This window comes from Hoplias malabaricus, chromosome 1 (assembly GCF_029633855.1).
Source record: "Hoplias malabaricus isolate fHopMal1 chromosome 1, fHopMal1.hap1, whole genome shotgun sequence".
In the NCBI taxonomy this organism is placed as follows: Eukaryota; Metazoa; Chordata; class Actinopteri; order Characiformes; family Erythrinidae; genus Hoplias; species Hoplias malabaricus.
In genome coordinates this window covers 1,321,378-1,345,965 of record NC_089800.1, presented here as the reverse complement: position 1 = coordinate 1,345,965, position 24,588 = coordinate 1,321,378, and the positions used below count along the sequence as shown (strand labels likewise).

At 45.4% G+C, this 24,588-nt stretch overlaps 1 protein-coding gene across 1 annotated transcript in view; it reads left to right on the top strand.

The window, feature by feature from the left end:
* The window catches only part of vipr1b (vasoactive intestinal peptide receptor 1b), a 72,631-nt gene that overhangs the window by 33,721 nt on the left and 14,322 nt on the right, over nucleotides 1-24,588 (top strand). Inside the window, exons 4-7 of the mRNA XM_066676004.1 lie at nucleotides 7,809-7,909; nucleotides 11,815-11,912; nucleotides 19,630-19,765; nucleotides 24,416-24,569. Coding sequence (XP_066532101.1) covers nucleotides 7,809-7,909; nucleotides 11,815-11,912; nucleotides 19,630-19,765; nucleotides 24,416-24,569 — 489 coding nt within the window. The remainder of the gene's footprint in view (nucleotides 1-7,808; nucleotides 7,910-11,814; nucleotides 11,913-19,629; nucleotides 19,766-24,415; nucleotides 24,570-24,588) is intronic.

Below are 24,588 nucleotides of genomic sequence, written 5' to 3'. Positions count from 1 at the left end.
TGAAATAAAACAAGCCAATCAGTGGTTAAATGGTTACAAATATGTAGTGAAACTGACAGGAAGAATGTTGCCTAATGAAGTATCTGAGGTTTAACTTTGTAGATGGAGGTGGGTTCACTATTTGGCAACAACGGGCCACTCTGCTGTAAATGATCCATCCATTATCTGTAACCCTTATCCAATTCAGGGTCACGGTGGGTCCAGAGCCTACCTGGAATCATTGGGCGCAAGGCGGGAATACACCCTGGAGGGGGCGCCAGTCCTTTACAGGGCAACACACACACACACATTCACTCACACACTCACACCTATGGACACTTTTGAGTCGCCAATCCACCTACCAACATGTGTTTTTGGACTGTGGGAGGAAACCGGAGCACCCGGAGAAAACCCACGCAGACACAGGGAGAACACACCACACTCCTCACAGACAGTCACCCGGAGGAAACCCACGCAGACACAGAGAGAACACACCACACTCCTCACAGACAGTCACCCGGAGGAAACCCACGCAGACACAGGGAGAACACACCACACTCCTCACAGACAGTCACCCGGAGGAAACCCACGCAGACACAGAAAGAACACACCACACTCCTCACAGACAGTCACCCGGAGGAAACCCACGCAGACACAGGGAGAACACACCACACTCCTCACAGACAGTCACCCGGAGGAAACCCACGCAGACACAGGGAGAACACACCACACTCCTCACAGACAGTCACCCGGAGGAAACCCACGCAGACACAGGGAGAACACAACACACTCCTCACAGACAGTCACCCGGAGGAAACCCACGCAGACACAGGGAGAACACACCACACTCCTCACAGACAGTCACCCGGAGGAAACCCACGCAGACACAGGGAGAACACACCACACTCCTCACAGACAGTCACCCGGAGAAAATCCACGCAGACACAGGGAGAACACACCACACTCCTCACAGACAGTCACCCGGAGGAAACCCACGCAGACACAGAGAGAACACACCACACTCCTCACAGACAGTCACCCGGAGGAAACCCACGCAGACACAGGGAGAACACACCACACTCCTCACAGACAGTCACCCGGAGGAAACCCACACAAACACAGGGAGAACACACCACACTTCTCACAGACAGTCACCCGGAGGAAACCCACGCAGACACAGGGAGAACACACCACACTCCTCACAGACAGTCACCCGGAGGAAACCCACGCAGACACAGGGAGAACACACCACACTTCTCACAGACAGTCACCCGGAGGAAACCCACGCAGACACAGGGAGAACACACCACACTCCTCACAGACAGTCACCCGGAGGAAACTCACGCAGACACAGGGAGAACACACCACACTCCTCACAGACAGTCACCCGGAGGAAACCCACGCAGACACAGGGAGAACACACCACACTCCTCACAGACAGTCACCCGGAGGAAACCCACGCAGACACAGGGAGAACACACCACACTCCTCACAGACAGTCACCCGGAGGAAACCCACGCAGACACAGGGAGAACACACCACACTCCTCACAGACAGTCACCCGGAGGAAACCCACGGAGACACAGAGAGAACACACCACACTCCTCACAGACAGTCACCCGGAGCGGGAACCGAACCCACAACCTCCAGGTCCCTGGTTCCCTGGATTTGCTTCTGTTGTGGATACGAGATATAAGATAGATAATCTGTCTTTTATTAGTTATCAGACAGCCAAAGCTGCTTGCTGTATGTCGTTGAAGACTGCGACACTACCTGCTGTTCCACCGTGCCGCCCCGCTGTAACTGATTATTAATGATATTTAAGTTGTGTACAACCGTAAATCATAACATGGAACTGATTCTGAGGTGTTTGCTCTGAGAACATCAGCTCTCCAAAATCATGTACGTTGTTTTGTTAAGCACTACGTCTGAAACAGCATTAAACAAGTCAGTGTTACCCATGTGTGGAGCAGGAGCAGAGCAGCGTCCTCATTCGGGATCCAAAGGGGGTCCAGATGCTGTGTCTGAGCCAGCGACGCACAGAGAGAGCCCCTGAGACGGTTTGGATGAATGGTGAACAAACATGCTTCGGATTAGGGTTAGAATCACGAACATCACCTTTAATAAACACATTTAAAAGCATTTTAAACCTTTAGAAGTGCTCTAAAATGATACAGAATACTCACTTCCTGTGTGTTAGGGGTCAGCCCTGATTTGGGATCAGAATACACATTATTTTTGAGATTTTTGCTCAACCCTTTGACTTTTCTTATAATAATTTGAGCATGAAACAGCTGTTGAATCTGGAAATCCACCGCCATAACACAGAGATATGTACTGGCTCTGACTGCATGTTACGGCCTAGATTACCCTTTACAGCGTAATAAAAGGCTGATCACTCTCCAGTGTCAGGATACGCCAGTGTGCTGCTTATGAAAGAGCCTGAGGTCCAGGACAATGAGGCAGATGTATTGCGCGTGGGTGGGTGCAGACACATAAATGCGAGGCTGTTTGGGATATTTGCCTCTGTTGACAGAGGTCGAAGTGTAGGAAAAGGAGTAATTACATTCATAAGCAAATGAAACGCAGGTGGGTGGCAGGATTTTGTTGTAAAGGCAGCATTAAGCTTTGCCCAACTTTGTGGCCCAGGTTGCCTTTATTTGTAATCACTGTTTATTTGTAGTTTCAGAACTGCAGAACTATCCGAGAACACTCTGATTTTGTTTAAATTGTAATCAGTGATGACCATTAAGTACTAGTTATTTGGGTGAGGAGATATTTCTGAAGAAACTAGATCCAACAATCCACCTGAAGACAGGAGGAAGGAGGATGAGAGACGAAGCGGGTGTTTCAAACACAGTTAATAGGTAAAGTTAAAATGAGACTCCTGACAACCACACTGTACCTGACAGACTCCACTACGGTCTCCAGTCTCTGTCTCAGAAATCTGATCCACAGCCGTTGTGTGAGTCCTTCTACTGTGAGGGGACAGTTCACCACTATGGGTCTGAAATGATTATGGAAACAAAGATTTCACTCCTTTTTTCTGTGTATTATCACATTTTCATTCTCCGCTCGAGTCGCTCTAAAAAAATCAAGCATTGGGTCAACAAAAAAAATACAACACAATGCTTTGCGACAGTCTTTTTGAGTTGTGTTGACTTCTGGTAAAATTACAGCGATCCAACCAAGTGTTTTGAGTACAGTCAGTTACTTTGAGACATAGTAAAAACATTTATATAAAATTTGAACTTAATAAAGGTCACTATCAACAGATATTCAACAGTGTTCATTCATTCATTCATTATCTGTAACCCTTATCCAATTCAGGGTCACGGTGGGTCCAGAGCCTACCTGGAATCATTGGGCGCAAGGCGGGAATACACCCTGGAGGGGGCGCCAGTCCTTCACAGGGCAACACAGACACATTCACTCACACAATCCACTGTCCAATCCACCTACCAACGTGTGTTTTTGGACTGTGGGAGGAAACCGGAGCACCCGGAGGAAACCCACGCAGACACAGGGAGAACACACCACACTCCACACAGACAGTCACCCGGAGGAAACCCACACAGACACAGGGAGAACACACCAACAGTCAACCGGAGCGGGAATCAAACCCACAACCTCCAAGTCCCTGGAGCTGTGTAACTGTGACACTACCTGCTGCGCCACCGTGCCGCCCCCTTCAACAGTGTGATTACTTTTATTCCGTACTGTGATCACATCTCACATCTTTCACATATTTCAAACAGTAAAAAAAATGTATGATGTTTACTGTATAAATGTCACAGTTATAAGGCTCCATTTCAGTGAACTGAGTGTGAGACAATTTAAACAATGATCCAAGAACATGAGAACATTCATAAAAACAGCAATAGAAATGTAACTCCTCTCTCCTCCGTTTCCCTCTCCCTGTGTTTAACGTGTTGTGCCTAAAGTGTCAAAGCGAGTAAATAATTAAATTACAAAAGCACACAAATTACAGAGCTAAGGGAAGCTAGCCTAGCAGGCTAACAGGCTAATTCTGCTAATATCCACCAAACACAGACCATCAACACAACAGAAAAAACAGGGCAAAACTAAACACACCAATAAAATATACCACCTATTTGGGTCCTGAAAGTGGTTATAACCCTCACCCTGGAAGCTTTCTTTGTGCCTTATCCACAATAAAGTGTGTGTGGAGCAAACTGAAGCAGCCTTCTCCCGTAGAACTCATCTCGTCCGAGTGGGCGGGAGAAAGCAAATGAATGAGAAAATGGTGCTGTCCAATAAAAATAACTGAGTTGCCAGATAATGATTTTTGCTTTTTAGTGTTTAATGAAATATATTGAGTTGTGGTTATTTATGTCACCAACTCAATAAAACACCAAATGAATATAAAAACTCATTCCATTCCATTTTTTATGTTAAAGCAGTGCATATATTTTTACGTTTTGGCTAAAGGCCTCCAGAATGACTTTTTAAAGTGTGGTTGTGGCCGTCCACTGCAGCAGGTTTACTCACCTCTGCTAATGCAATACACAAACAGAGAAGACTCTCCTGGGCCTCGTTGTTTCAGATGCTGCTTTAATCAAGACTGTGGAGAGGTCATCTCTAAACTGAACCATAACGAGTTGTTGATTGTATAAACTGCTGATTTAATCAGACCGGGGTTAGTCCGAGTGTTGATTACGAGGCTGGAATTCCCAGCTGGGATATGGCAGTTTTGTGTGCAGTTTGAGAAGCTCTCGTGATGCAGCTGGATGTCAGCGGGATTACAGACAACAGTTTTCAAAAGTGCTTTTGATAGCGCTCTCCGATACTAAAGAGATCCTGTCTGCGGTCCCACTTTAACAGAAAACTCTAGTGTGTTTCACTGCTTTAATTTTGTTCCCTTTAAAGGTGCTCTACATCTTGAGAACTCAGTTCCACTTTGTGTTTGGGAGGTGTTTCTTCTCTTTAATGTCACTGACATTGCTTACTGTTAACAAGTCATCTCTAGAATCAGCTCGAATTTACCACTGCTGACTGCTTTAACGAATATTATGAATGTTTTCATGTGTTAAATGGACACATCAATACACCGACACAAAAGCGCTTTGAACCCTTTTCAGTTCTCCCAGTGGACATTTGTGATTTTATTTATTATTTCTTTACTTGTATGTCCTTGAAAAGTTCTTACGTCAGAGCCAGCTTCCTTTAAGACCCTGGGGAGTTAGAGCTTATACTCAATATATAAGACTTTTCAGTTCTGTCCTTTACATAAATATAAAAGTGTGAGGAAAGAAAGCCATGCTGTCAGGGCCCTGAGCAGTGGTTATTTTATATTAATCTCTGTCAGATTTAAACATAACGAGGCCAGGGGGAGCGCAGTGTTGATTTAAACCGTTTCAGGGAAACTCAGGGAACACGTTCAGTGAAAACAAACCCGCAGCAGGGAGAGTTTGATCTTCCTTAAAGGGCTTTATCAAGGCTCTTATACCATGTGATAAACCAGTACCTGTGTTCATTTGTTAATTACAGTGAGACAAAGCTTCGCATCTTATTCAGAGGCGGGTGCAAGAAACAAAAGAGCGTAAAGTAGAGTGTTGTTGTCTTTTTGTCGTGGTTGATAATGGTACAACAGCAGCACTGCACTCATTTCAGCTTACTCTCTGCTTGCAGTATCACAGTCGCTGTAGGTGAGCGGAGAGCGAGAACAGCAGTGGTCAAGTCATCTTCAACAAGGAGGGACAATTAAATTCCAGTCTTGATAAATCCACTTTGTCCCAGTTTATACTTAATCCAGAGTGACTGATATCTGTCAGAAATCACAGAGAGAACACACCACACTCCTCACAGACAGTCACCCGGAGGAAACCCACGCAGACACGGGGAGAACACACCACACTCCTCACAAACAGTCACCCGGAGGAAACCCACGCAGACACAGAGAGAACACACCACACTCCTCACAGACAGTCACCCAAAGGAAACCCACGCAGACACAGGGAGAACACACCACACTCCTCACAGACAGTCACCCGGAGGAAACCCACGCAGACACAGGGAGAACACACCACACTCCTCACAGACAGTCACCCGGAGGAAACCCACGCAGACACAAGGAGAACACACCACACTCCTCACAGACAGTCACCCGGAGGAAACCCACGCAGACACAAGGAGAACACATCACACTCCTCACAGACAGTCACCCGGAGGAAACCCACGCAGACACAGAGAGAACACACCACACTCCTCACAGACAGTCACCCGGAGGAAACCCACGCAGACACAAGGAGAACACACCACACTCCTCACAGACAGTCACCCAGAGGAAACCCACGCAGACACAAGGAGAACACACCAATATTAGGGACCAACCTCACATTACAACTATCATAAGAAGGAAATCGATGTGTACAAGTGAACCCCGTCTTTCATCAACACTCTCTTTCACAGCAAGACTAAGTGCAGTTGGACAGCTTGACTCTGCTGTATTGAAGGTGTCATGCCAGAGATCTGATAAAGGACATGTAGCTTCTATTGACATTTCCTGCTTATTTCACATGTTTCTTGACCTATCTGCTAAACCCCATGTGGTCAGGTCTTAAATCAACACCAAACCCTTTATCGAAGCTTTTTTTGTTCTTTGATCTCCCCTTGACTGAACTAAATGGTTCAATCAATGCATCAACAAAAGTGCCCATATGTGGTGAGGTACATTTTTGTTGGGGCATCGATCCCAGAAAAGCTCAGTGCCGGAACAGAAAAGGCTTTTTTAGTATGAATCCTGCCGCAGCGTTTTAGATTGAACCTGAATTCTATTACGAGATTCGCCATTAAGGAGAATGTACTAAGGAACTGCGTGGCCATAAACAGCCTGGAGAATGAAGGAAGGCTAAACCTGCTTCTCATACATTGGTGTCTTTTACACCGGAGTTCTTCTCCAGCACAGAATGTTTTGTAACTTGCCGATGGCGGCTCGGAAAAGGTCACAGTGTCACTGCGCTGAAGCACAGACCTTTACTAAAGGCCGCCACCGCCTTTTTACAGACTCAAAGACTGCTTCTACCTGCAGCTTGAAATTAAAACTCTGTTGTTTAAAATTGATTTGACCAGAGGAGGGTGGGTCCCCCTTGTGAGTCCTGGTTCCTCCCAAGGTTTCATCCTCCAGCTTCGAAGGGAGATGTTCCTTGCCACTGTCACCTTTGGCTGCATACCTGTGGTTATTCATTTCAGTTTTGTATTAATTTTGAATGTCTGTGAAGCTGTTTTGCGAAACCAACAGGTTTTAAAAAGCGCTATGCACTTAGACTTGCCTTGACTTGACTTATCACACTGAGTTTGGCAGAATGCACTGGCCAGAACAGGACCTTCTTCACTAGAGCTGCATTATATATCATTTACGAATTTTAAAGTAACAGTAGGTAGTATTTTTACCATAAGATTATATCTTCTAAATCACCGAGCTGATTCCCTGACCTGTAATAAGGAGAATAGCACCTCTGCCATTGCCACTCCAGGCAAAGGACTGCAAAAACAGCACTGTGTAACTTTTGGAGGAGGGTAGGACGCCACAATCTCCTTCATCTCTGTGCCCTCTAGATTTCAGGACAGTTCTCTATATGTGACTTACACTTTACAAGTCTAGGGGGAGCCCAGGAGCAAAAAGACCCAATCTTACCTAGTGTTCCTTTAAAACTGCAGTCTTCAGACATTTACAACGGAGACTAGTCGCAAATTCATAGATATTCATAGAAATATTTTATTATAATTTTCCTGAGAAAAGTTGAAGAACCTGCCTTTACTCCACATTTGTGTCGGCTGTCGTTAATGACCACTGTGTCTTTACCCAGGGAACCTGTCTAAGACTTGCACGGCGGAAGGCTGGACGGAAGTGCACCCCATAACCATCGCCGTGAACTGTGGATATAATCCCAACGGCACCAGCGACGACGTAAGTCTAAACATCAAAAGGGTTTTTGTTTTTCTCGGTTCATGCAACACAACACAACTGGCTTTCTTTCTGTTAGAAAACATTGAGAAGCTCCAGCTGAATTCAGCTGAAGGTTGATACGCTGTGCTCGGAGCTCACGCGGCAAGAAAATATTCTTTTTTTCACAGCACCTGACTTCCCCGTCACCTCGGCAGCTCAGTGTGTCATCTGCTCCTTCACCGTGAAGCCTCTTCCTCTCGCAGCTCACACACCGGCCTGACACCAACATAACGCACCTTTTATATTCAGCACTTGACATTAAAACACTCCCACAATAAAGTTGATTTCTCAGTGATAAACCAAGCTAGGGAGAGTCATGCAGCTGAAGCCTTGAAAATGTTCCTTTGTAAAGGTTTAATCTACAGGGATGGGCCATTTATATGGATACACCTTAATAAAATGGGAATGGTTGGTGATATTAACTTCCTGTTTGTGACACATTAGTATATGAGAGGGGGGAAACTTTTCAAGATGGGTGGTGACCGTGGCGGCCATTTTGAAGTCGGTCATTTTGGATCCAACTTTTGTTTTTCTAATGGGAAGAGGGTCATGTGACACATCAAACTTATTGGGGATTTCACAAGAAAAACAACGGTGTGCTTGGTTTTAATGTAACCTTTTTCTTTCATGAGTTATTTACAAGTTTCTGAACACTTATAAAATGTGTTCAAAGTGCTGCCCTCTTCCGGTTGAAAAAACAAAAGTTGGATCCAAAATGGCCGACTTCAAAATGGCCGCCATGGTCACCACCCATCTTGAAAAGTTTCCCCCCTCCCATATACTAATGTACCACAAACAGGAAGTTAATATCACCAACCATTCCCGTTTTATTAAAGTGTATTCATATAAATGGCCCACCCTGTAGATTTAGTATTTCTACAGGAATAATAATAATAATACATTTTACTTACGAAGCGCTTTTCAATGACCCAAAGCGCTGACAATAACATCAAAGGACAAACCGACACAAAGGTACAAAACAGCTTACACACACAAAGGAAACCAAGGGTACATATAGAGGCCAGTGAGCAGCACCGCGCCACAGAATTAAATTGGGTCCCAAGATTGACCGTCATTGTAAGCTGTGGCGGCTTTAGTGGCTGGCAGCTGGATGTGGACCAGCAGCAGAGTCGGGCGGATATTGAGGATGTGCTCCACCTGGCCATCACCAGAAGAACCTTAGAAGAAACAGAACTGATACTTGGGGTTTTTGACACCTGACATTGAGAAAATGTATTTCCTTATAAAAGAGTGACAGTGAATAAAACTATAAATTCAGGGCTTTACCCGTGCGAAGGTCCTACAGCCAGCCGTACTTAGCCTCCTTCTTAAGAGCAAGAAGGAAGAAGGAAGATAATTAACTGAAACCAAAGCTTCAAAGAATAATGAACCCTCCAGGGTCATTTGTACAATATTTCTAGTCCTTGATTTTCCCCTGGGGAGGGAGGGAGGGAGTGAGTGAGTGAGTATCTATCTATCTATCTTGACTGTGAATTTCTGCTACTTGTTCGAGTTGAAGGACTGTCCCAACTGTAATACACTGTTCTGAGTGACAAGCTCTAAGCTGTTAACCTTCTCATATACGTTAGCCTCACACATCTGCAGCTTTATCAATAACCGAGGCCTAGGATTCAATCATGTGCTTAGAGAATAATTACCAGTGCACCACTGTTTTTGCACAAAAGCAGTGTGTCGTCTCTAACAGTTCTCTAACAGAACCGTATGTCTTTTACAGGGCTTGGTCCAGTAGCTTTTAAGAGTGTGTTTACTCACATGACGTTTACAGTTTGTTTATGTTTTTAAAAAGAATTCTTGAAATTCTTGAAAAAATTTCTAAACTCTTATGTCTTGATGAATTAATAACGTGCAATTATTTGTCGTTGTGCAAGGTATAACGAAATGTGTATTCCACATTTAACCCGTCTGTGACAGTGAACACACACAAACACACACACATACACACTAGTGCACGAGGGGTAGTGAACACACACACACACACACACACACACACACACACACACACTAGTGCACGAGGGTTAGTGAACACACACACACACTAGTGCACGAGGGGTAGTGAACACACACACACACTAGTGCACGAGGGGTAGTGAACACACACACACACACACACTAGTGCACGAGGGGTAGTGAACACACACACACACACTAGTGCATGAGGGGTAGTGAACACACACACACACACACACACACACATTAGTGCACGAGGGGTAGTGAACACACACACACACACACACTAGTGCATGAGGGGTAGTGAACACACACACACTAGTGCACGAGGGGTAGTGAACACACACACACACACACTAGTGCATGAGGGGTAGTGAACACACACACACACACACACACACACACACTAGTGCACGAGGGGTAGTGAAGACACACACCATCCCCAGCGCCCACGCCCGGCGCCCACATTTGGGGGTTCAGTGCCTTGCTCTAGGGCTCTTCAGCTGTGGATGTTCCTGCCGGTCCTGGGGATCAAACCAGCAACCTTCTGGTACCAAGCCCAGTCTCTAACCATTAGACCACGGCTGCCCCGAGCTCACAGCACCTAGAATTCCCAGGCAGTCTCCCATCCAAGTACTAGTGCATTTGGCCTTCAGACTTGAGCTACAGAGAAGCCAGTGAATACTCCATGTATCTAGGTTCCTTGGAGCTTTGTGGGTGAAGATATTGATGGGACGCTACGTTACTGAGTTACATTAATACATAAGACCTCACAGAGTAGTTTTTTTATATTTTTGACCTCCATTCACATTGTTAACTATGGCTGAAGAATTTGACCATGGTTGGACTCAAAACAATCAGAAGCAGTGAGTCACTGATTGATTCAGTAAATGGGAGAAACGGTTTAGAACATACTCTTTAAATAGAAAAGACGGGCCTTGAGTGAGAAATATTTCTGTTCTGATGTGGTTCTGCTCAGAGGACCCTGCAGACATTGACTGAAGGATGAATATTATAGCAGCATGCCAGTGTGTATAATAGGCGAACGTGGTCTGACCCTGTCATTGTCAGTAGAAGTGATTATGGTGGGTTCATTAAAAATCACTGAAAAAAATTTTCCAGCTCAAACACAGCACTTTTCAAAAGATTTCTCTTTGTGATTTTATACAGGATGCATTCTCCTACCTTCAGCCGAATGACGTCGTTCCCTGCGGTGGTGGATCTTCAAGGCCTTCAAGGTCTTTGCTGAAGGCCCATAATAATTGAAATGAAAGAAAGGATGAGTCAGTTATTACGTGGACGAAATTGAAAGCATTGATTTTTTTTAATTAGCTGAAACTGGCCGTGTGTTGTCTCCCTTGTTGTGGCCATTTCAAAAAGGTGTTGTGAAGTCCTATATAATGCCATTCATGATATTCTTCCTTCTTTTTCCCCTTTAATGTTCTACTTGGGAAGCCATGTGTAGGGTTAAATCCAGTCGCCTAAACACTTACTGATGCTCCTCCTTCTCTGTCAGATTATGATGTGTAGTGGTCAATGAAGACCTGACATTTTCTGAGAAAAGCTACACTGAATTTGTCACTGCCACAACAAATGACCATCTGTGTCCCTTCCCAACAGTGATTTATAACCCGCAGATCTAGGACACGCCATTTTGCCTAAAGGGGAATAAATTCTTTAGTAGACAACATCCTACCAGCTCTTAAAGTTTGATCTTTTACTTGTTTACGACTAAATGGAAACTAATACGTTCTGACAGATATTGAGGAACTTAAAATCAGGTGACTTTGTGTTCATTTCTTCAGCTACACGTTTGTTCACAGGTTTAGAAACACAGTGTTTAATAATGTAACACTTGTTTGGTGACAAATGAAAAATATCTAAACATTCTCTCGTAGGGGAACTTCTTCCGGTCCGTTCAAATCGGCTACACCATCGGACACAGCGTTTCCCTCATCTCCCTCACTACTGCCATCGTGATTCTGTGCATCTTCAGGTAAAGTATAACACTAAACTAACACTAACTCTAAAAGTAACAATGCTCTACTGTATGTTTTCTGCTTTGTTTCATTTCCAATTTGAGGGTAAAAAAACAACACTGCTACAAACCTGTTTTTATTCCATCTTTATAACCTTTGCCTTTAGCCAGTTTAAATAAACGGATAGTTTATTTCACAGTGGTAACAGTTCAATTTGAGGATGCAGTAGACAAGGCATTCAAAAGGAAGAAGCTGAAGTACGTGGACTTGGCGGCTGAGGTGAGGGAACACGGGTGGCAGGAACATGTAAGACCGGTGGAGATGGGTGTTAGGAGATGTGTAGCCAAGTCAGCCACATCCCTGTTTGTGCAGTTCGGCTTCAAGGGCCGGAAACTAAGGGCAGATGTGATAGAGATATCAGAAACAACTGAAAGGTCTAGTCAGTGGTTGTGGATAAGGAGACTACAGATTACTTGGGGAAATGCACTGTGGATGTGCTATTGTGGTGGTTTGTGTTGTAGCACATAAAGATCTCATGGAACTGGTGGTCCTGAGCATGCATTAACGGTGCCAGTGGGGCTAGGTACAGTCTTAGTCACCAGGGAGGCCAGTGTATCTTTTATTTCTTAAAGATGCTGGCTGAGTCATCAAGTGTGATCAGTACCGATGTTCAAAACAATATTTCAGTAACTTGGTCTTTCTCTGGGCTTTACAAAGGTTTGAGTGCTATAATCAGTGTTAGTCATTGTCGATTTTGTCAAATTTAACCACTTTTTAAAACTTGCGTGAGAGGAAAGCACACCACACTCCTCACAGACAGTCACCCAGAGGAAACCCACGCAGACACAGGGAGAACACACCACACTCCTCACAGACAGTCACCCGGAGGAAACACACTCAGACACAAGGGAGAACACACCACACTCCTCACAGACAGTCACCCGGAGCGGGACTCGAACCCACAACCTCCAGGACCCTGGAGCTGTGACAGAGACACCACCTGCTGCTCCACCGTGCCGCCCCCTGTTTACCTCAGTAACCTATAAAATGCCCCTTAACCAAATTGTCCAATAAACTAATGAAGAACGTCCATGAATTTTACTTTTGTTCAGTCAGGTGCAAGCAGATGAAATCTCAGTGGCGGTGTTTTATAAGTGAGAGCGTTCTGTCTAACGATGGCCCTGCGTAATGTCTTCATTTAACATAATTCTACCTCTAAGATCACATGCTCCAATGAGACATGACTTGGATTTTTCTTTTAATGGAATCATAAGACACTTTGTACAACCACAACTTCAGTTCAAAGGCAGTTTTATGGACACGCACTTTACCTACTTTACTCTAAATTACAGTGATTATAGCAATTCCAATTTAAAAATCAATCTGTGGAAAAGTATTCAGCTCCGTTTGTCTCTGGGAGATCACCCGCTAATGCATTTCTTATTGGGGCCAATAAAGGCTCATTCTGGTCAACAGCCAGCAGTCGAATACATTGCTGTTTTTCTTTGGTGGAGTGGACACATGACGGTGGCCAGTAAAAGCTTAAAGGCATTAAAGCAGTGAAAGGGGACAAATGGATGATTAGTGTGCATCCGTTTATAGCCTTCATACCGGTGACTAGTACTGCCTTTAAAACTGGCTCGTTTATAGCCTATGGCTTAAACATTCCACCATTTCAGGATACACAGTGATGCTGTGAATGTTTCTAGTGCCTCAACAAGATAACGAGTGGGTCTCATCTTTTCATCTTCCTCCAAAAAAAGTTCTCCTCAATGTTTCTGTGCTGAGCAATCATGTAGAGCAGAGGCGATTGCTCTAAGACTGCAAGGGAAGCTCAGCTTCCCCTAAAATGTCAAAAAAAATAAGTGATCAAATATATACTGTTGTGTACATGTCATTGAATAAATATACACTACAACGCGCTCAACTTTTGTTCAGAATCAGCTTCTTATCACTGGTAAAGACACGGCTTTCCTCTCAATCATTCCCGCAGCTTCACAGTGCTTTAAACAGTGTTCAATAGCGAAGCAGCGAAACGAGACGAGTCATTGGATAAATGCTGGGCTTTGTCCCGCCCATCGGACGCTCAGCGTCTCTGGGGGTCTATGGGGCAGTGGGCTGGCCTCGGCTGGCCCGGACGCTCAGCTTCTGCATGATGATTGGATGATCTGTCTGAGGCTGAATCCCTTTTTGATTGACAGCGAAATGAGCGAATCAGCGATCCTTTGGTGTAAAGATCCGTGGGAGCACAGGCAGACACACTTCACATGGGCCAAGGCCGTTTAAGCCTAGCTCTGCTGGCCATTGAGAGGACACTAGTCAAGTCCCTGGAAAAGACGCCTTGTTGGTACGACAGGGTCACAGATCATTTTCTTAAAAAGGAACAGAGTAATAAACCGACACATTTTATGATGTAGGCTGAAATTGAGCTTCCCCTCCTTGAAAGACCAGCATCCGCCACTGATGTAGAGCAAGGCAGGTCTTCAGTGGCAGGGGTTGTGAAGGGATAAGTGCTTTAATTACAGATCAAAATCAATTTGCAAGTAAACTGACAGCACTTATGACATCAATGCTGCATTCAGACAGGCGTCATGTGACCTCTACAACTCTACTGGACTGAATTATAATGAAAGCAACAATACTTTCCAGACATTTTCTGAAGTCATAACAGCGACTCCTTGGCTCTGATGGTGTTTGTCAGCGACTGTCATGCAGCGGGGTTCAGTGGACTATATACCAGGCCTGGGCTGGAGCTGCTGTTGGTGGGAACTGTGCCCACTGCTCTGTTGGACTCAAACTCTGCTGTGACTGTGTAATCAATCCTAATCCTCTCTATTATCACCGCCACTGCTGGGGCGGCAGGCTTAAGCAGCCTTAACAGATCGGAGGGGATTCATCGTCGGTCACGGCGGAATCTTAAAAGGATAGGTCGGGTATTTGTTAACCAAATCAAAATGATCGCAGCTGTCGCATGCTGTCATTCATCCCAGATGCTCATTGCGATTGCAGAGTAATTTACTGCTATAGTGTGGCTTGTCCAGAGCTGTTAGGACATGGGGAAGATTACTACCAACAAGCATTAAACTACACAAATACAGGAGTGTTGGGTTGTACCTATTGGTGTAGTGCTGGGCGATATGAGCGCTAATCAATATCACGATTAATTGTGCATTTTACAACAATAACGATTAATGAACAATTATTTTGTGTTTTTATTTATGACCCTCACAGTTCAGTGACGAGGCGTGTGCTGTAAATATGCTCCAGTGTTTTCTGTAATGTCGCTGGCAGCTTGTTCCTCTCTTGTTTTTTGAGCACTGTCGTCTTAATTATAGTCAAAACACAACACGTCCAAATCACAGAGGCTGTGTTTTTCTTTGGTACAAACTGCTTGAGTTGCTCGGTTGGCCTCGGCATTTAGGTTCTCCTCCATGAGGCAGGTAGGGGGAGGAATCACGTGGCTACGGCTTGGTAGCATGGTTTTAAAGGGACAGTACATGAACACACAGTGGGGACAATTGATGTAGACAAGATTATGTCAATTAGTTTCCGAATGTCGATTTCGATTAATTGCCCAGCCCTATATAAATCATTAATCTTCTATTGGGCGTCACAGTGGTGCAGCAGGTAGTGTCTCTGTCACAGCTCCAGGGTCCTGGAGGTTGTGGGTTGAAGTCCTGCTCCGGGTGACTGTCTGTGAGGAGTGTGGTGTGTTCTCTCTGTGTCTGCGTGGGTTTCCTCCGGGTGACTGTCTGTGAGGAGTGTAGTGTGTTCTCTCTGTGTCTGTGTGGGTTTCCTCCGGGTGACTGTCTGTGAGGAGTGTGTTGTGTTTTCCCTGTGTCTGCGTGGGTTTTCTCCGGGTGACTGTCTGTGAGGAGTGTGTTGTGTTTTCCCTGTGTCTGCGTGGGTTTTCTCCGGGTGACTGTCTGTGAGGAGTGTGGTGTGTTCTCTCTGTGTCTGCGTGGGTTTCCTCCGGGTGACTGTCTGTGAGGAGTGTAGTGTGTTCTCTCTGTGTCTGTGTGGGTTTCCTCCGGGTGACTGTTTGTGAGGAGTGTGTTGTGTTTTCCCTGTGTCTGCGTGGGTTTCCTCCGGGTGACTGTCTGTGAGGCGTGTGGTGTGTTCTCCCTGTGTCTGCGTGGATTTTCTCCGGGTGACTGTCTGTGAGGAGTGTGGTGTGTTCTCCCTGTGTCTGTGTGGGTTTCCTCCGGGTGACTATCTGTGAGGAGTGTGTTGAGTTCTCCCTGTGTCTGCGTGGGTTTTCTCCGGGTGACTGTTTGTGAGGAGTGTGTTGTGTTTTCCCTGTGTCTGCGTGGGTTTTCTCCGGGTGACTGTCTGTGAGGAGTGTGGTGTGTTTTCTCCCTGTGTCTGTGTGGGTTTCCTCCGGGTGACTGTCTGTGAGGAGTGTGGTGTGTTCTCCCTGTGTCTGTGTGGGTTTCCTCCGGGTGACTGTCTGTGAGGAGTGTGGTGTGTTCTCTCCCTGTGTCTGTGTGGGTTTCCTCTGGGTGACTGTCTGTGAGGAGTGTGGTGTGTTCTCCCTGTGTCCGCGTGGGTTTCCTCCAGGTGACTGTCTGTGAGGAGTGTGGTGTGTTCTCCCTGTGTCTGTGTGGGTTTCCTCCGGGTGACTGTCTGTGAGGAGTGTGGTGTGTTCTCCCTGTGTCTGTGTGGGTTTCCTCCTGGCGCTCCGGTTACCTCCCACAGTCCAAAAACACACGTTGGTAGGTGGATTGGAGACTCAATAGTGTCAGTAGGTGTGAGTGTGTGTCGCCCTGTGAAGGACTGGCGCCCCCTCCAGGGTGTGTTCCCAACTTGCGCCCAATGATTCCGGGTAGGCTCCAGACCCACCGGGACCCTCAAACAGCTTCATCCTGATCAGGGTCTCGGTGGCTCCAGAACCTACCTGGAATCATTGGGTGTACCAGCTCATCACAGGGCATCACACACTGACCCCATCACTCACCTCTTGGTTCACTGTTAATGTGACGGATCATTAAATCAGCACCAAATTAAATCACTTTTTAGCCAGTTACACTGCCGTTTACACAAGCTCTAGTTCTCTGGCTCTCTGTCGTTAATTGCTAAAGTAGTCCGTATCACTGCACTGACAATAATAAAAGTCATCCACTGCTGAGTGGCCCCCTGCTGATCTCCCTGTGTGAGACTGAGGGCCATCTGCCGAGGACTCACTGCTGGAGAGAGCAAGCACAGTGAGCAAGAGATGAGCTGCCAGTTCACTTCACACTTGTGCTGCAGAGATAAGCAGCAAGGTCACTGCATGTTTTAGTAATGAGCATCAGAGAAGGCCGAAAGCCTATAGATGTTCCACTGCACTGCAGGAATAGATGAACACACAAAAAAAGACCAAAATAAATTTGCCTGACTGCTAAAGCAATGATGTTGTTGCGCACAGTTGTATATTGCGATTGGAGAGTGTTTTCCCAGCACATAGAACAGCTAGACAGATAGATAGAGAAAATACATTTATGATTCTAGGTGGAACAGGTTGTCGTGGATTTTCAGGCTACGTATCAGTATTGGAAAGGGACATAGATGTTCATTTGGTGAAGCTGTGATAATAACTGACTATAACTCTCTGAAATCAGTGAAAACCTTTCTTAAGACCAGTCCTGTCCCCTTAAGCGTCGTCAAATTTAGCCGTGATTTCGTTAGCGATCCTGGCACAATAACGTATTAGACTGGCTCCTTATAGACTTCCTTTCACATATGGATCCTGAATGCTCTTGGCAGGTAGAAGCAGGAATAAGGAGAGAGATGTAACCCGCTGTAATATCCTGCATTAAAAATATCCATATCTGAGCCAAGCTAATCTTTTTAGCACATTATAAAATCTAATCACAAGACCCATGCTTCTTCATTCGCTCCGGAGCTTTCATCACCGTGCCCTTCGCTATTTTTTTCTTGTAATATTAAAAAGTTTTTAACATGTTTAAATGATCAGTGTACGTTTGGGGTCACCTTTACTGGGTAATAGCTCTTATTTAATAGTAACCTCTTCAGTGGGGAAGATAATGATAAACTACTGCTGCTGGATCAGTTTTACTCAGCGGTGTGTTTGGGGTGTGTGAGAACGCCAGAGCTCTGTCAGAGCATCGGGTGTTAAGTGGACGACAGTCATGTGTCACTTCCTGCAGAAATTTTCCAGCCTTCATTGTACTCTAAATGCAGCACAGTGTTCAAACTCGGTTCACGATTGGACCCAGTAAAGTGGACGCGGTCCGTTTGGTTCAGAATAGCACTGGAATAGATTTTCTAATAAGTAATCCACTATGGAATTTCGATCCTGGATCCCGTAATGCAGTCAGATCCATTGCTGGTGACACTTTTCCAGGAATCCTCTTTCCCATTATTAGAAGTGACTGTCGAAGTGAACTGGTCAGTGGATGAGATAAGCCCTTTATTCCCAAAGCCTTCTACTACATTTCACTCCAAATACACACTAGAGCTATTTTACTAACACCCTCCTGCACACGTTTGCAGTGCATTTCTCAGTTGTGTTTGATGTTATTAGTGATTTCTTTCACATTGTTTACACAGTGGGGTGGCACGGTGGTGCAGCAGGTAGGTGTCGCAGTCACACAGCTCCAGGGGCCTGGAGGTTGTGGGTTCGATTCCCGCTCCGGGTGACTGTCTGTGAGGAGTGTGGTGTGTTCTCTCTGTGTCTGTGTGGGTTTCCTCCGGGTGACTGTCTGTGAGGAGTGTGGTGTGTTCTCTCTGTGTCTGCGTGGGTTTCCTCCGGGTGACTGTCTGTGAGGAGTGTGGTGTGTTCTCCCTGTGTCTGCGTGGGTTTCCTCCGGGTGACTGTCTGTGAGGAGTGTGGTGTGTTCTCTCTGTGTCTGTGTGGGTTTCCTCCGGGTGACTGTCTGTGAGGAGTGTGGTGTGTTCTCTCTGTGTCTGTGTGGGTTTCCTCCGGGTGACTGTCTGTGAGGAGTGTGGTGTGTTCTCTCTGTGTCTGTGTGGGTTTCCTCCGGGTGACTGTCTGTGAGGAGTGTGGTGTGTTCTCCCTGTGTCTGCGTGGGTTTCCTCCGGGTGACTGTCTGTGAGAAGTGTGGTGTGTTCTCCCTGTGTCTGTGTGGGTTTCCTCTGGGTGCTCCGGTTTCCTCCCACAGTCCAAAAACACACGTTGGTAGGTGGATTGGCGACTCAGAAGTGTCCGTAGGTGTGAGTGTGTGAGTGAATGTGTGAGTGTGTGTTGCCCTGTGAAGGAATGGCACCCCCTCCAGGGTGTATTCCCGCCTTGCGCCCAATGATTCCAGGTAGGCTCTGGACCCACCGCGACCCTGAACTGGATAAGGGTTACAGATAATGAATGAATGTTTACACAGTTAAGGATTTCTGCTTCTAAGGAAGTGAATTCAGGCTCAGAATGAGCTCTCTGTCTCAGCGGACCTTTTCCACGAAGAGTTAAATCCTGCAGTGATGTTGACAGATTCAAGGCTGTCTAATGACCACCGAACAACAACCGGACAGTTCCAGATGTGTGTGTGTGTGTGTGTGTGTGTGGATCCTACCGTAATGACATTGCTTCTTATATCTGAGAGAAGGGCACTGTGTTACTTCTCCATTCACAAAAGCTCTAATGAGGACCAGAAAGCACCATTAGGATTTAATCTGCCGTTATTTTAAAGTCATTTATTTTAAGAGCAGAGTGTGATTAGGGACCTGGGCTTTTCTTAATCAGGTTGTGTGTGTTTGCTTTGATTGTCTTGTTTACTTTAGGAAACTCCACTGCACTCGGAATTACATCCACATGCACCTGTTTGTGTCCTTCATTCTGAAAGCCATCGCAGTCTTCATCAAAGACGTGGTGCTGTATGACGTCATTCAGGAATCGGACAACTGCTCCACCGGCTCCGTGAGTTCAGTAGTGGATGGGGTGTTTAATATAAAGAATGTGATGCAAGGTTCAAAAACATGTGTGTCATTTTTTTGAGCAGAAAAAAATATCTACAACCTTTATTTAAAAGAGCCACCTTTCTACCTTTAATTCTGAATGTGCTATTGTTCTTTATTCACTATTTAATGCGAATCCTTTTAAAGTATTTGCAGATAAATAGAAATCCTTTTGCCTTCCCTGGTTTTAGTCGTATCTACACAATAATAACAGGTGCTACTCTGCTCCCAGCCCCTTCTGTTTGAGCCGCACGTCTAAACATTTACTCCATTAATTCCACACGATGGACGCTCCCACAATTGTTGTTTCGGGCGCTCAAGAATTTCCCCTGGCCTCTTTTCCCTTCCCTTTTGTTTTTTTCTCACTTGAAATCTATTAATATGAAATAGCTTGATGTCAGTCGAGCACATGCAGGGGTCACACGAAGGCCACCAACGCCGGAAAACTGTGTGCGGAGTTTTGAGCAGCGTTTAGACCTGTGTTGCAGGGTTCAACGTTGTAGTCGTATGTGTAAACAGAGTCTGTGAGCTTCCTGTTGGAAGAGTGGACGTGACACCGGAAAGAAATCCCAGCTGCTTGTGTGACAGCAAACCTAAGAGTGGAGGCCAAACTGTCTGAAATGGATAGGGCTCCTTATCACTGTGTGGAATGAAGCCGCTGTCTTGTGCACACAGCTGTGCCTTAACACTGACCCAACCTCTTATTGTCACTGGAGTAAATGCGAACTAAAGACTGTCTTTAATTTCACTGCAGTCATGAATTCATTACATCTTAATGGTCCCAGATATCAGTTGTCATTGACCAAAGAGCAGCTTTTGGGTGGATTTTGTAGCTGTACCCAACACCCAACTGGAACCTGGCTTGACACAAACTGAAATGGACCTCTCCACCATGTCAACACTAGCTCAGTTTCACAAAGAAAATGACAGCAGTCAGAGATCGCCCTTTGTTTCTGTCTTCCAGTAAAAAGGGCCATTAACTGGGGCATGTTATTACGTATGATCAGTGCGTGTGCAGATTAATCTGGAGCCTACCCACCCACTAACTGTGAGATAAAACAACCCAGTCTGTTATTTGCCGTCACGGGAGTTCTGATTTTGTGCTGCATCTTACATCAAGTGTTGCCCCACCTCCTCGTCAGAGTCTCTCCAATCACAGCGCTGTCTGTGAGCACGCCAAGTCAAGATTAAAATGAGGAAAACAGACACAAGCGACAAGAAATAAGAGCACTGAGTTAAAACAGAAAAAAGACAGATAACTGAGCGAAAACAGCTAAAAAACCAGAGCTTCAGCTCCTCGCTTCTGTGACTGTCATTTAAAGGAACAGGCGCTGAAAGCGGGCGCTCTAAACAGGGGGAGAACGCTGCTGTGGGGTTTGATCTTTGTGGTATTTTTTAGAAAATATTTATATTAAATAATCCACTTGCATTGGGAGTGTTTTTGAAATAAACCAAACGTGAGCAGAGCAGTGAAAACAGCCAAAAACTTGATTCTAAACGGATGTAAATGTAATTTGCTTCATAACTAATTATGTAATTAAGTCATTATGCTAATGTTTTCATTTGCATAGCAAAACAGCTGTGACAGCTCTAGATTTCTAATGGTTTCTACAGTGTTCCACAGTTATGCCCTCCTGCCTGTGATACAGTTTCACTCAGAGCAAGGCCAGTGGCAGGTCACCTGTGGCTCTGTTCTGTGATGTTTATCAGACCTTTATTCCCTGAACCTGGAGCTCACGTCATTACAAGGAGCATTATAAAACAATCCATTATGCAGTGGTTTAAAGCACGGGTTCATATTAAGCTCGTGATAGAGGACCATTGAGAAGCCGGTGGCGTTTCATGGAGCGGGTCTGTGCTTCTGTGGCCTTGCCTTCAGCCACAGCTTTTAATCCATTACAGCAAGAGAACGTGCGGCAGAAGGCTATGATTCTGCGAGGCTCTCAGAGCAATTTCACATGATTTGTGCACATTAGGACAACGGACAAGGTCTGTTCAGCCAGCGCCGTCCTACTTCACTCCCCCAACGCAGAAAGCATCCGTCAGTCCGCACTCTCTTCTGTTCCTCTGTGAAAGTTTGAGGTTGTGGTGAGGGACGTTCGTGATGAGAATACGGGAAAGAAACTCATGAGGTTTTCTTGGACTGCGTGGAGCGAACTGTCTTCATCTGTCTTTTAACTTCTCCCTTGCCTTGAACTGCTTGATCTCAACCACATGCTTTATGTTTGTATTCTACAGCAAGAGGTCGAACATCCTCGTCATCATCGGGTTTCTCAGACGTAGATGAAGCGTAGTCGTAGACGATGTTGAAACGATCGTGTTAAAACACCACTGAAAATCCATGTCTACGCTTTGGGAATTTCAAGATTATTTCCACATTAAACCTGTCTTTGCACCGTTCTTCTTTCCTCCTCAGCGAGACGGATGTGGTGTGTAGGACACACTGCATGGATGTGTGTTTTTTCCCAAATATGTTAAGCTCTGCAGTTCTGCAAATAAACAATAAATGTGCATTAAAATGAAAAGGTCTGCCATTGAACTCTCAGTGTGTAATGTCCCAGTGCAGAGACCATTTACGTAAAGCCAGAACATTAGCAAGGTGGTTTCAGAAAACCCTTTCAGGAAGCTTCACCGGCTCTGTGCTCTCGGACCCAAGAGACGACATTCACGTTGGGGAAATTGTTGAAGCTGTGGAAACGTAGCTTTGTGACTGTGATGACAGACTGGGGTGGACCCAAGTGCAATAACAAAAACAAAAACAATGAACAGAGACACAAAAAAAAACCAATACTGATACCTAGACAGGATATCTATCTATCTATCTTTACACTTATATAGCGCCTTTCTAGGCACCCAAGGACGCTTTACAATCCACACACTGCTCAGAACACTCGATCCACACACACACTGGAGAGAAGCGGCAGCCAAACGCTCTCAGCGTACTCTCGACCAGGAACGACCGTCCACCTGGAGGACTGCATCGGGCACTAGGGTTTAACCCAGGACAGAACACTGATCCATATCTGAGAACACACTCATTCACTCACACAAACAGACATTCATTCACATACACACTCATTCACTCACACACCAGGACAGTTATTACCCTCCTTGTTTTTGGACTGTGGGAGGAAACCCACGCAGACACAGGGAGAACATGGAAACTCCACCCAGATGGGACTTGAACCCAAGATCCCAGCGCTGAGAGGCGAACGTGCTCACCACTAAGCCACCGTGCCGCCAGGACATATAGACAAAAAAAGACCTAGACAGAGAGAGACTCACTAAACAAGACTGGAGAAAGATAACAGACAGACGAGAGATACCATGTGGCAAAGACTAAAGAGGGATACAGACGGACTAGAGATCTAAACAGACCAAACGGTACGGACAGACTAGAAGGGGAAACAGACGAGAGAGAGAGAGACAAAGACTGACTAGAGATACAAACAGACTTGAAGGGGAAGTACTAACAAATGAGAGAGATACAGACAAAAAGGTCAAACTGTAGGACAAAGGTACAAACAAGGACTGACTGATTTGTGATCAGAGACAGACGAAACCGGCACACGAAGGGAAATGTCCAACCACGAAGTAGCCACACAAGGGAACTTAAATACACACAAAAACACCTGAGACAGACAACGAGGGGGCAGGACTACAAAGAGGACACAGATGGAGACACTGAGGAGAGGGTGGAGCTAAGGAGGAGACTAGGGCGGAGACAGGGACAATAACAATAAAGGAGTTAGAAGCTAGGAGCACTTGGCAAACAAGGAAACAAGGGAGACACAGACGGAGCAGGAACACAGTAGACAGGGCAAGGGCAGAATATTGCATGGTTGTCGTTATATTTGCTAAAAAGCTCAGCCACTTGATACAAATAAGAAAGAAGAGGTCTTGACTGGTACGAGTTATTCGCACAGATCTCACTTTGAAGTTGAATTAATGTTGGAACCTTTCTGCTCGGTCTCTGTTCAGAAGTGAAGTGATTAAAGTGGATTTTGACATTTATTTCTTTATGTCGCAAATCAAACGACTGATTATTTCGTTGCTGTTTATGTTTTTCCTGTTGTGACATTTAAATATGCAAATGAATGTCTAACTCTCATTGTGTTTTCTAAAGGTGGCAAACCTGTGGAATGTTAAATCCTCCTCCACTTCACTGATCCAACACAATTTCAGGTTTCGTCTGGTGTCAAAATCAAAACAAGGACCTGATCACGGCGTTGTTTTCACTTTCCAAGTGACGACAGTTTTTGTTACAGATCTCACCCATGTGGTTTTTTCTACACACTTTTACTCTTGATTCATAACTCTTAAATCAGCGCGCAGAAGGCTGTTATATCGACATAAAAGACATTGTTTTTGGACACTTTTGGAAGGTCATTAAAGCGTATTTTAATAATCAGAAGAAGACCAAAGGAAAACTTGAAATTCACAGACATAATTCCCTTCCCTTCTTCGTCTCTTCATTGTGGGTTTTTATGTTTTCAACCTTCACTTTGTCCTTTCTGATCTTTGAAGAAGAACAAATCACCAGCGATCGGTTGCAGATTGGAGTGGGAGAGCTGCTCTAATCATAGGCTCTGTTTCTGTATTCTTTGCACAGGTTGGCTGTAAAGCTGTGATCGTCTTCTTCCAGTACTGCATCATGGCCAGTTTCTTCTGGCTGCTGGTAGAAGGCCTCTATCTCCATGCCCTATTGGCCGTCTCCTTCTTCTCTGAGAGGAAATACTTCTGGTGGTACATTCTGATTGGCTGGGGTGTGTATCCGGCTGTTCA